This window comes from Lissotriton helveticus, chromosome 10 (assembly GCF_964261635.1).
Source record: "Lissotriton helveticus chromosome 10, aLisHel1.1, whole genome shotgun sequence".
NCBI lineage: Eukaryota > Metazoa > Chordata > Amphibia > Caudata > Salamandridae > Lissotriton > Lissotriton helveticus.
The window spans coordinates 61443613-61456510 of NC_136071.1; the positions used below are offsets into that span (position 1 = coordinate 61443613).

At 47.2% G+C, this 12898-nt stretch overlaps 1 protein-coding gene across 1 annotated transcript in view; it reads right to left on the minus strand.

The window, feature by feature from the left end:
* Window positions 1-12898, minus strand: part of LOC144783899 (extracellular calcium-sensing receptor-like) — a 152825-nt gene that overhangs the window by 55859 nt on the left and 84068 nt on the right. Inside the window, exon 5 of the mRNA XM_078662640.1 lies at window positions 5249-5372. Within this exon, the coding sequence (XP_078518766.1) occupies window positions 5249-5372 (124 nt within the window). The remainder of the gene's footprint in view (window positions 1-5248; window positions 5373-12898) is intronic.

Genomic DNA, 12898 nt, shown 5'->3' on the forward strand with positions numbered 1-12898 from the left:
TGCTTTCATTTTACATTGGGTTTTCTTGCTTTCAAAAGCTGTGCTCTTTTTTACATTGGGTTTTCTTTACAGTTAATCAGGTCATGTCTTTGCATGTTTTTTCACGTCTTTTCAGTTATTTTGAGTTTTCTGATGTTTTACAATATTTTTAGTGCTGTTGCTTTCACCCTATCTTGTGTGTCAATCGATGTTTGAGTTACTTACATCACAACTGTACTACTCCTCTTCTCTCTTCTCTATGTTACCCCACTCTATGCCACTCCACTCCACTATATGCAGCTCAACTTCACTCTATCCCACTCCATGGCAGTCTACTCGACTTCACTCTGCTCTATGCCACTTCACCCTACTCTACACCACTCCACTCTACTGTACACTACTCTCTGCTGCTCTACACCACTCTACTCTACTCTATGCCATTCCAGTCCACGACACTCTACTTCACTTCATTCTACTCTATGCCACTCTACTCAATGACACTCCAATCTACCGCATCCAACTCTACTTTAGACCACTCTACGCCACTCCATATTACGCCACTCCACTCAAGGCCATTCAACTCTACCCCAGTATATTCCATGCCATTCTACTCTGTACCACTCAACTCCACACCACGCTACTTTACGCCCCTCTATGCCACTCCACCCTGCTTAATGACACTCTACTCCATGTCATTCTAGGCCACTCAACCCATCTGTATGCAACTCTACTCCATGCCACTCCCCTCTACCCTACTCCACTATTTGCCATTCTACTCTATGTCACTTTAATCCACACCACTTTATGCCACTCAACTTTATGCCACTCCACTCTATGCCACTCTACTCCATGCACTCAACTCAATGCCATTCTACACCACTCACTTCATTTCACTACACTTTAAAGCACTACACCAGTCTATGGCACTCCACGCCACTTCACACAATGCCACTTCTCTGCGCCACTCTACTCTTCACCACTGCATGCAGCTCCACTGAATGCCACTCTACATCACTCTACATCACCCTACTCCACGCCATGTTACCATATGCCACTCTATTCCACACCACTCCACACCACTCTGTGCCACTCCACTCTATGCCACTCAATTACTCTAAGCCATTCTCTGACACTCTAACCCACACTACTCTATGGCACTCCCTCCTTTCTACTCTATGCTACTCTATTCTATGCCACTCTATTGTAAGCCACTCCACTCTATGTCATACCACTTCACTCCATGACACCATGGAGTGTCATAGAGTGAAGTGGTGTGACACAGAGTGGAGTGGCATACAATCACAGTTTAGGTCACAGTGTGCAGAGTGGCATGACTCTGCACACTCTGATCTACACTACTCTTATGCCACTCCACTCTATTCACATTACTCCACTCCATGCCAATCTATGCCACTCCACCTCACTTTAGTGCACTTTACTCTACACCACTTTACTCTGCACACTCCATCCCACTTTACGATCCTCCATTGCACTCTCACACAGACTCTGCTGTATACCACTCCCCTCTACGCCACGCCACTCCACTCTGCTCTATACCTCTCTAGTCTATGCCATGTCACTTATGTTTAGCGATGCTGTACAGCAGCCAACTCCTGGACAACATGGCTAAAAGACACTGGCAAATCCACTAGTTATAACATAGGTAAGCGTATTAGCTTTGCCAATGCTTGTTATAAACCCAGAATGATGTGAACTAGCTGTCAGTTCATGTGGTACTAATCTTCTCTACATGATGCACCATTATTATTCACATGTATGTTCATCTGCTTAAAACATACCCTTTTGGGTCCTTTTCTCACTCTGGGTTCTTTTCTATCCTCCCAAAAACATTTGGATGAATAGCATCTCAAGCATTCACCCTGATGAAGTTATATCATTCACAGTTTCCTTACCTGATGATGTTTTATATTTATCCACAAAAGGGGGTGCTACTGGTCTGGAAAGGCTAGAAAATGTCTGCTTTCTGATGAGGAGTGTGTGTACAGACTAAGAAGTGAGAGGTAAGAAAACCCATCAGCCTACCCATTGGCGGTACTTCATCCTCTGGGTTTAGAAAGAACAAACTGGTATCCAATTAGGCACTCACTATCAATACTGTGAGTAGAACCTGAAGTCGGATCCACCACTGATGAGAAACCAGCGAGCAGATGTAGTTAGAGCTGTGGGAAAAGGTTGCAGTGCTCAGAAATTATATGTGTGTTAATGAGAGAAATAGTGAATTAAAATCGACTAACTTGGTGCCTAAGAACAAACTTTATTACAGCGATCACCATGATGACAAGGTTAAAAACAGAGTGTAGATAGTGTATCAAAAAATATTACTATCCTGATGGTAAAGTTAACTGGTCGACATGTTTCAGCCTAAAAAGGCTTTCTTCAGGACCTATGATAACGACACTACTGCAACTGTGTTCAAAGTATAATAAGAACTACATAATCAATCAATCAATCAAAGCATTTATATAGCGCACTACTCACCCGGGGGGGTATCAAGGCGCTAGGGGAGGGGGGGTCCGCTACTGCTCGAACAGCCAGGTCTTGAGCTGCTTCCTGAAGGCAAGGTGGTCCTGGGTCAGGCGGAGGTGGGTCGGGAGGGAGTTCCAAGTCTTGGCGGCCAGGTAGGAGAAGGACCTTCCTCCTGTGGTGGCTCTACGGATGCGGGGGACGGCGGCGAGGGCGTGGCCGGTCGATCGAAGCTGGCGTGTGGGAGCGTAGAAGTTGAGACGGCTGTTGAGGTATCCTGTGCCTTGGTTGTGTAGGGCTTTGTGTGCGTGGGTGAGGAGACGGAAGGTGATTCTCTTGTTGACCAGGAGCCAGTGCAGATCCCTTAGGTGTCCGGACATACCAAGAATGGATACCCTACCATCTGGCAATGTGTTGATTGGTAGACTCCAAAAAATCATGAATGTGAGACTCCTCTCCTGAAACAAAACAGGATGTACAGACACAAAAATATAACAGGTGAAAGCAACATATTGTGATGCAGACATAAAACAGCCAAGGAGACATTGCTCATACTTCATCTAAGTCAATTAGACACTCACCCAGAATTTTCATGGGAGTGGCCTCACCTCGCCTGGCACTCGCTCAGGTAATGAGGCCCCGCTCTATAGAAATGGAAATAAACTATACCATATATGTCATTGTCAATGGTATGGATCCATTTCATTAGAATATCCCCTGTTGTCAAGGAGGTTTAAAAGGACTGCAGTTATCAGCTAGCCTGGTCAGGTAATGATTAACAATATGGAATATACTATACAAAGAGAAAAATCCATTGTTAAAAACTAAGTAACTAAATCGATGAGTATATACCAAGTTGTTACATGGCTTGGAAGGTTTGAAAAGTCAATATTTATAAGGACACTGTCACTTAGTCTCTCACCATGCTTCAACACAAAGATGAGTGTTTAACCATGGTGTAGGGCAAGCCACTGCACCCTCCAGAGCCAGACCTTGCTGCATAGACAGTTGTAAAGCAAAGCCTAAATGAAGGCTCCGTAGTGAATGACAGGGCAAGGCTACAAGTGAAAATAATAAAGTCGAAAAAACTCTTAGGATGCCGCATAGCCGCTGCACTTACCTGTCCGTCGGTACCTCGCACCCCTACGTAACACGACGGACAGGGCGAGCGATTTAAATGTAATGCCCGCAGACCACAGAGGAAGCATGCAGTTAGTGGTTCCCTCTTCCAAAATAAAGCCCCGAGGCGTGCTTTAGCTTGACGCTAGCGGTCCCGGACGTATCAAAAACAAACTAGGGGTTGTATTGGTCCACAATTGAAGTATATCCATATGCGAGAAGCCTCATGATAGGTCTAAAACGTCCACAGGGACTGGCTATAGGATCGTGGGATAGCCAATCAGTGGCTCGCTATGGAAAGAAGGGCCAATAGGAAAGTGGCATGCTCGTTCCCAACACTCATCTTTGTGTTGAAGCATGGTGAGAGACTGAGTGACAGTGTCCTTATAAATATTGACTTTTCAAACCTTCCAAGCCATGTAACAACTTGGTATATACTCATGGATTTAGTTACTTCGTTTTCAACAGTGGATTTTTCTCTTTGAATAGTGTATTCCATTTTGTTAATCATTACCTGACCAGGCTAGCTGATAACTGCAGTCCTTTTAAACCTCCTTGACAATAGGGGATATTCTAATGAAATGGATCCATACCATTGACAATGACATATATGGTATAGTTTATTTCCATTTCTATAGAGCGGGGCCTCATTACCTGAGCGAGTGCCAGGCGAGGTGAGGCCACTCCCGTGAAAATTCTGGGTGAGTGTCTAATTGACTTAAATGAAGTATGAGCAATGTCTCCTTGGCTGTTTTATGTCTGCATCACAATATGTTGCTTTCACCTGTTATATTTTTGTGCCTGTACATCCTGTTTTGTTTCAGGAGAGGAGTCCCACATTCATGATTTTTTGGAGTCTACCAATCAACACATTGCCAGATGGTAGGGTATCCATTCTTGGTATCTAGTTCTTATTATACTTTGAACACAGTTGCAGTAGTGTCATTATCATAGGTCCTGAAGAAAGCCTTTTTAGGCTGAAACATGTCGACCAGTTAACTTTACCATCAGGATAGTAATATTTGTTGATACACTATCTACACTCTGTTTTTAACCTTGTCTTCATGGTGATCGCTGTAATAAAGTTTGGTCTTAGGCACCATGTTAGTCAATTTTAATACACTATTTCTCTCATTAACACATATATAATTTCTGAGCACTGCAACCTTTTCCCACAGCTCTAACTACATCTGCTCGCTGGTTTCTCATCACTGGTGGATCCGACTTCAGGTTCTACTCACAATATTGATAGTGAGTGCCTAAGTTTGTTCTTTCTAAATCCAGATGATTAAGTACCGCCAATGGGTGGGCTGATGGGTTTTCTTACCTCTCACTTCTCAGTCTGTACACACACCCTCATCAGAAAGCAGACATTTTCTAGCCTTTCCAGACCAGTAGCACCCCCTTTTGTGTATATTATGAGTTCGATTAGGGGATAGGGTGTACCTTTGGTCTTTAAACTTGTTTCCCCTCTAGACCCTCCTCTACTTTGTGTGTTTTTTGTTTTATATTTATCCCCAAACAGGGATATACGTTTGGTTTCTGTATGTTTTAGTTACTGAATAAAAATGTGTTAAAAGGCATCCCTCTATTCAAATCAATATAGACGTCTTCCCAGCTATAACTACTGACAATGTAAGAAATAGTTCTGTACAAATGAACCTACCTGTTTGGTTGGCAATGCTCCCATCATAGCAGAGCACACAGGAGAAACAGCACTTGGGGCGTCCTTTGATAATGGACTTCCTGTAACCTGTAGAACAACTTTCACTGCATACTGAGACAGGCACCTAGGACAATGACACGTTAAAGCATTATGGAATCACTGGAATGACCATTTCTTGCTGGTCTTTGAAATCAACAGTTCAAGCTTAATACCAATGCCAGTCTGTTAAACCAGCAACCTATTTAGTTTCAGATATCCATAGACCATTGACTATTTTAGTAATTTCCATTTGAATCACTGAGGGAGAATTAAAGTAAGGCAATGATTAAGTGATTCTCAGGCAGTTTTCTCAGAATTTCATCCCAATCAAACAAGTTGTAGCTCAAGGAGCTGGACGTGTCTCAGATGGGAGAGGATGTGTATCACATTTTAACATAGTGCTCTCTGTGGTTGTTGTTTCCCACTCTTTAAGGAAGTATACCCAGCAGATCTCTGTAGGAAAATGCCTATTTTTACATGATCACCCTCAATGTTTTGGACTGATGTTGCTAGTTTTTCAACTCTGAGAGTGCACTGTGGCCTGCTAACTAGACCTCAGTGCCGGCATTCGAACCCATTACAAATTGTATGTTGAATTGTCTACCCCAATTGGCATAAGCTGACAGCCTTATAAGTCCGTAGTTTATGGTGCCGCCAGACACAGGATACCATCACAGGACACAGCAGGCAAGTCTAAGTATTTTATTTGTGGGTGTAACGAGCCACCGCTCCTCTCACAACAAGCGAGAGGCACCAACTAACATTCATGGAATCCCCCACACCGAGTACCTGGCAACACAGGGAGGTTTTAGGTAGAACCATGAACAAGCACATCAAAATACAACACATTACCTCTTTTTTTTATGAAAAAGCAAAATATAGAAAGGACAAATTTGAACGACGCCCCAGATGAGGAGCAACAGCAAGGCAAAAAAAAATGAGAAAAACAAAACTTACAAGTGTGAACACATAACAGTCTAAATACAAAATGGTATCTAAGCTAGTGCAAAAAATGCAGATAGAATATAAAAAAAACTATTATAAATTATCGTAGCTTCCAAGGGACACGTCTAACCCGACTAGACCTCCTTGACGCTTCACCTTGCACAGAAGATTCAGAAGTTGGAGAAGAGGGCACATCAACATTTCTCCTAGTACAGTTTGAAGAGCCAAGGTCTCTATTGGCTGCTGCATGAACTCTCACAACTTTCCCAGCATTCCACCAATGCCCACCTTGTACCATAACAGCACCACCACATACTTTCTCGACACAGACAGGATCACCAAAGGATGCACCACCCTTTTTCACAAAATTGTTGTTTCTGAAACGAACCATTTCCCCAGGGTGCAAATCAACAGGCTTCGCAGACTTCTTTTGATCCTTCCTGTCGGACAACTTCCTCTGTGCAGCTTCAACCCTGGATTCCAAGGCAACATGATCCACCCAGCATAACACTTTGTCACAAATAGTTCTTAAAAGCCAAGCCGGGTGTAAGGCAGAAGCGGGTACCCGACCTCTGAGGGACACAAAGGGTGCTATTTTGGTGAGAGAATGTGACCTTGTGCGGTAAAACCACAACATGGATTTCCACATCATATCCATTTGTTTTGCCCATTTAAAAGCCAAGCCAGGTGTAAGGCAGAAGTGGGTACCTGACCTCTGAGGGACACAAAGGGTGCTATTTTGGTGAGAGAATGTGAGTGACTTTGTGCAGTAAAACCACAACATGGATTTCCACATCGTATCCATTGTGTTTTTCCCTTTGAATGCATTCCACAACCCCCTTGTTCATCCTCTCAACCAAACGATTGGTTTGAGGATGTCCAACCGAGCTTCTTAAATGCACTTCTCGCCTTAGGAGAAGCACAAAATCAGGCCGCTTTCTGTGAAAATCCATCAACACAAACATAAAACGTAAATGGTGAGGAAGAAAATTGAAAGGACTCACCAATAGTGCAGTCTGACTCGCCTTTCTGTCATGGTTGCCCATAAAAGTCCATCATGTGCACAGTCAACCAACTTGGTATGTACATTGAGAGGAGGAATGCACCTACCATCCCTCATAATTACCCCATCTTCAACGGACACTTCGTCAGCAACTTTGCAGAAGGGTTGGATGTCAGGAGACACACATCTCTCTCTAGTCCAACCTTTCACAATATGTTCTTTAACTCTTTCAAGAATAGAGTCTACACCCAACGCCTTTTTCCATTCACTCTTACTGCATGCCTTATTTTATACCACATCGACAAAAGCAATAGAACAGTCCTCCTTGCCCTCATCCACATCAAGTACATCATCTTCACTTATGGGAGGTCTGAACAGCAAATCTGCTCTGACACTTTTCTTTCTTGGGTTGTGTTTAACCACAAAATCATACTGTGGACGTTAAGTAGTAAGCTGTGCAATACCAGCCGTGGCATATTTGATACGTCCCCCCCAGAATAAGTAAAACAAGAAACTATAAAAATAACTGCAGGGAAGAGAGATGTTTAAGAAGTAGGTTCTGTTCAGTTTGGCATTGCTTTTTCATATTGATTCAGTTAACAGAATGTGTCAAAGCTGTCAGTTTTTCTTCTAACATATGGCAATAACACATGGCCTTTGTACCTGGTTCTGATGATCCAAATCAATATCGGGTCCTGACGTGGAATGTGAACATCTTCAACAATAAGGTCAAAAGGGAGGCAGTCCTGCAGTGTGCCAAACATTATCCCATAAAGATACTGATGTTAAAAGAAACAATTTTTGTGTGCACAAATTAAAAACATGTACAGATCGGTGCGGTAATATCAGGTTTTCCACTCAGACTTCACAGAGGGCTCTAAAGGTGTAGTCATATTGGTATGTATGAATGTATGTGGTATTTTCTTAGCACAAGCCCAGGCAAAAAGGCAGAGCAGCTCTGTAATTCATGTAGTATATTACTACTTCCCTTTCTTCTCATTCTTCTGCTTCTTCCCATTCACATTTTCTCAGGGAAAAACAGATACTTTGGAGCTTTATGTACTAGTGACTGGCTCACTTAGGGGACACGGTTGAATATTTCTTAGCCTTTATGTTCTGTGCACAATCATGTACGCATGTTTTATTTCCATAGTGCAAACTATGGGGCTCATTAGGATGGCGGACGGAAGAGCCACCGCGGCCCTGGAGTAGGCGGAAAAACCCTTTTCCGAGTCCGCCTGCCGCGGATACTCCGTCCGCCATATCAGGATAGGAAAACGTGTCCAATTTCCGTCCGCGACGGAAAAGCACGCACCGCCGCCCAACTACACACGACCACGTGGCGGACGGAACACATCCGGAGGCCCTGCCGTACGTACTGACGTCTAAGACCGTCCCCCAAATCAAGATGGCGGAAAACACACATAAAACCGCAGCGGAAAAACAACCTGTCTGAACACGGCGGAATCCCCACAGCGAACATAGGTGACATAGCAGAGATACCCACCGCAAGCTGACCACCACCATGGACCCAGCGCTACACGCTTTCTCGATGCTCTTCGCGATCCACCACGTCCTAGTCATGGCCCACTATGGACGACGACGCAGGTAAGGCACAAACCATTGGCTGTCTGGAGAGGAATACCAGCAAGGGACGTGACGTAGGGAGGGGGAGTGTCATGTTACCTAAACCACTGATGAGAAGCATATACGAATACACATTTGTAGTACGCAAGCAGGAATGACAACGACAGACCATGAGACTTGATAGACTACCTTTATTGTACAAAATAGGGGTATAATCACAGTGTATGCGTGAGCATGGGCAAAGTGGGCACCAGAGCAGCCACATCATTGGCAGTGAACGAGAGGGCAGAATGCAGTATCAGAGCATCAACAGGGCATTGTGCAGTACAGAGCAGGTACATCATAGGCAGGTAACGAGAGGGCAGAATGCAGTATCAGAGCATCAACAGGGCATTGTGCAGTACAGAGCAGGTACATCATAGGCAGGTAACGAGAGGGCAGAATGCAGTATCAGAGCATCAACAGGGCATTGTGCAGTACAGAGCAGGTACATCATAGGCAGGTAACGAGAGGGCAGAATGCAGTATCAGAGCATCAACAGGGCATTGTAGAGTACAGAGCAGGTACATCATAGGCAGGTAACGAGAGGGCAGAATGCAGTATCAGAGCTTCAACAGGGCATTGTGCAGTACAGAGCAGGTACATCATTGGCAGCACATTAGAGGGCAGAATGCAGTATCAGAACAGCAACAGGGCATTGTAGAGTACAGAGCAGGTACATCATAGGCAGGTAACGAGAGGGCAGAATGCAGTATCAGAGCATCAACAGGGCATTGTGCAGTACAGAGCAGGTACATCATAGGCAGGTAACGAGAGGGCAGAATGCAGTATCAGAGCTTCAACAGGGCATTGTGCAGTACAGAGCAGGTACATCATTGGCAGCACATTAGAGGGCAGAATGCAGTATCAGAACAGCAACAGGGCATTGTAGAGTACAGAGCAGGTACATCATAGGCAGGTAACGAGAGGGCAGAATGCAGTATCAGAGCATCAACAGGGCATTGTGCAGTACAGAGCAGGTACATCATAGGCTGCACAAGTACGTGTCCCTACCAACCCGTCACAGGAACCACAAGAGTGCCACGCAGTTCTCAATGGACACACCATGTGAAATAACATTTGAGTGAAGTGTTCAGCACCTCACATCACAGAATCAGGGGGACTGCGTGAACTACCTGCCTCGGACACACTGGCAGCACCAGCAACAGGAGTGTGAGACACAGCCACAGCCCGAGTGACACACACATGGGCCACGGACCCAGACACACTGGCAGCACCAGCAACAGGAGTGTGAGACACAGCCACAGCCCGAGTGACACACACATGGGCCACGGACCCAGACACACTGGCAGCACCAGCTACAGGAGTGTGAGACACAGCCACAGCCCGAGTGACACACACATGGGCCACGGACCCAGACACACTGGCAGCACCAGCTACAGGAGTGTGAGACACAGCCACAGCCCGAGTGACACACACATGGGCCACGGACCCAGACACACTGGCAGCACCAGCAACAGGAGTGTGAGACACAGCCACAGATGTAGTCACTGACACGTGAGCCACTGACCCAGACAGACTGCCAGCACCAGAAACAGGAGTGTGCAACACAGCCACAGATCTTCTAACTGACACGTGAGCCATAGACCCAGATACACTGCCAGGACCTGCAACAGGAGAGGGCACAACTGACACTGTGCCACCATCTGATACATGAGAGTCAACTGCACCAGCGCCACTGGGACAACTGAAATGATGAGCCACAGGGCTGTATGGGCCAGGAGGCAGGGTGGGCCTGGGAGCTGGGGATAGCTGACCTTGAGCCAAATCGGGGTTGGCAGGTGTCAATGGTGTGTGTCTGCGTTTCTTAGGGATGTGTGAGTGCACCCTGGACAGGACAGGACTGCCAAGTGGTGTGGACTCCAAAGAATCACCACCCACCATAGGTGGAGCATCTGCTGCCGGGGATCTGGTTTCTGGGGACGTGCTGGAGCCTGCTTGTCGTTTGCTCTGTGCCTGCCGCCTGGACTCGGAATCATGTGTAATGGGGGATGCAACTACAGGGGACACCCTCCTCTGCTTCTGACTGGCCTGGATGGGAGTGGAGGTATGGGGGGACTCCGCCGCGGAGACATCAGTTTGGCGTTTAGTAGAAAACATCAGCCTCAGTGCAGCCAGGGGTGAAGTATGCCTGTCCTTGATTGCGCCATTGTCCATGCTAGATGCCTTGTCCGTAGGATGTGCCTTATCCTTAGGTGGAGTGTTGTCTCTGGATGTAGCCTGTGCCCTGGTCGCCGCCCTGTTCCTGCCAGCAGACTTGTCGTCTGTGGTGCACCTGTCTCCAGTAAACACCTGCTCTCTGTGTGTGTCCCTGCCCTTGGGAGATGGACCTTGCTCTGCTGTGGGCCTGCCCTTGGGAGTCTCCCAGCTCTTAGTAGGTGCCTTTGTCTTGTCCCTGCCCTTGGGAGTGTCCCCTTCCTCTGCTGTGGGCCTGCCCTTGGGAGTCTCCCTGCTCTTAGTAGGTGCCTTTGTCTTGTCCCTGCCCTTGGGAGTGTCCCTTTCCTCTGCTGTGGGCCTGCCCTTGGGAGTCTCCCTGCTCTTAGTAGGTGCCTTTGTCTTGTCCCTGTCCTTGGGAGTGTCCCCTTCCTCTGCTGTGGGCCTGCCCTTGGGAGTCTCCCTGCTCTTAGTAGGTGCCTTTGTCTTGTCCCTGTCCTTGGGAGTGTCCCCTTCCTCTGCTGTGGGCCTGCCCTTGGGAGTCTCCCTGCTCTTAGTAGGTGCCTTTGTCTTGTCCCTGTCCTTGGGAGTGTCCCCTTCCTCTGCTGTGGGCCTGCCCTTGGGAGTCTCCCTGCTCTTAGTAGGTGCCTTTGTCTTGTCCCTGTCCTTGGGAGTGTCCCCTTCCTCTGCTGTGGGCCTGCCCTTGGGAGTCTCCCTGCTCTTAGTAGGTGCCTTTGTCTTCTCACTGGCCTTGTCCAAGGTACAGTCCATGGACATGTGAGTATCCCTTGCCTTGGGAGTACCTTTTGTGTTGAATGCCTGTGTAGCTCCTGAAGGCATGTCCCCCAACAACACTTGTGGATCCTGTGTGTGTACTCCAGTGTATCTGACGTCGTGTACGTGAACAGATTTAGCTGATCTAGGGGATGGGGTCTGTGCCCTGCGTGCCCTGACGTGCTGTCTGACGCTGCTTCTAGTGCAATAACCTGTATTTGAGTCCTGCGCAGAATAATAACTACCCCCTGAGACATCCAGTGGTGTAGATGGGGAAACAGAAGTAGCACCCTGTTCATGCGACTGTACTATTGCAGACGACACACTGCTTGCCAATGACTGCACTGTCCTGTGTAGACCTGCAAGATCGCCATGCATCCCTTCCATGAATGCCACCACCTGCCCCAACTTCCTATCATGGTCCTGGAAAGCATTTGTCATATTGGTCTGCCCCACACACAGCTGTCGCAGCAGATCAACGGCCTCAGCACACAGTGCATTTTGGCTCACCGTGGCAGGGGCAGCGGTGCCTGCACCGAACGCCACTCTGCTCCCCCTACTCCTCCGGCCACGAACAGTACATGGTGCAGTTGGCGGAAGTGTGGGCCCTGTGTGCTGTCTTCCGACAGAAGGTGATGAGTGCCCACTCCCAGTCTGTGACAACAGTGCAGGCTCACCAAGAGTGTCCGACGAGGAGGACGATGGTGTCTCCACATGCGAGTCCTCAGGGACGGTCCTGTCCCCCTCTCCGGCGCTGGCCTCCTCTGTGTCAGTCTGCGTGTGTGCGAAGTCTGAGCCAGACTCATTTCCTCGACTACTCTCCACCGTCTCTGGCTGAGTGTCCTCTGCCATAGCTGAAATGCACATAAAAGATGTGTGAGTCATGGGCACACTGACGTACAGAAGGACCAGGATTGCCAAATTACATAGGTGACAAAGATTTTGTAGCCCTCATCCTGCACATGGCCCACCTCTACCAGTCATCCTCACATTTCCTGCCATGGGGCCATGGACCACTAGGGGATGTGCTTCAACACTCAACTACTAAGCAAGTGGCGTGTCAACATGGCGGACCTGGATGTCAAATG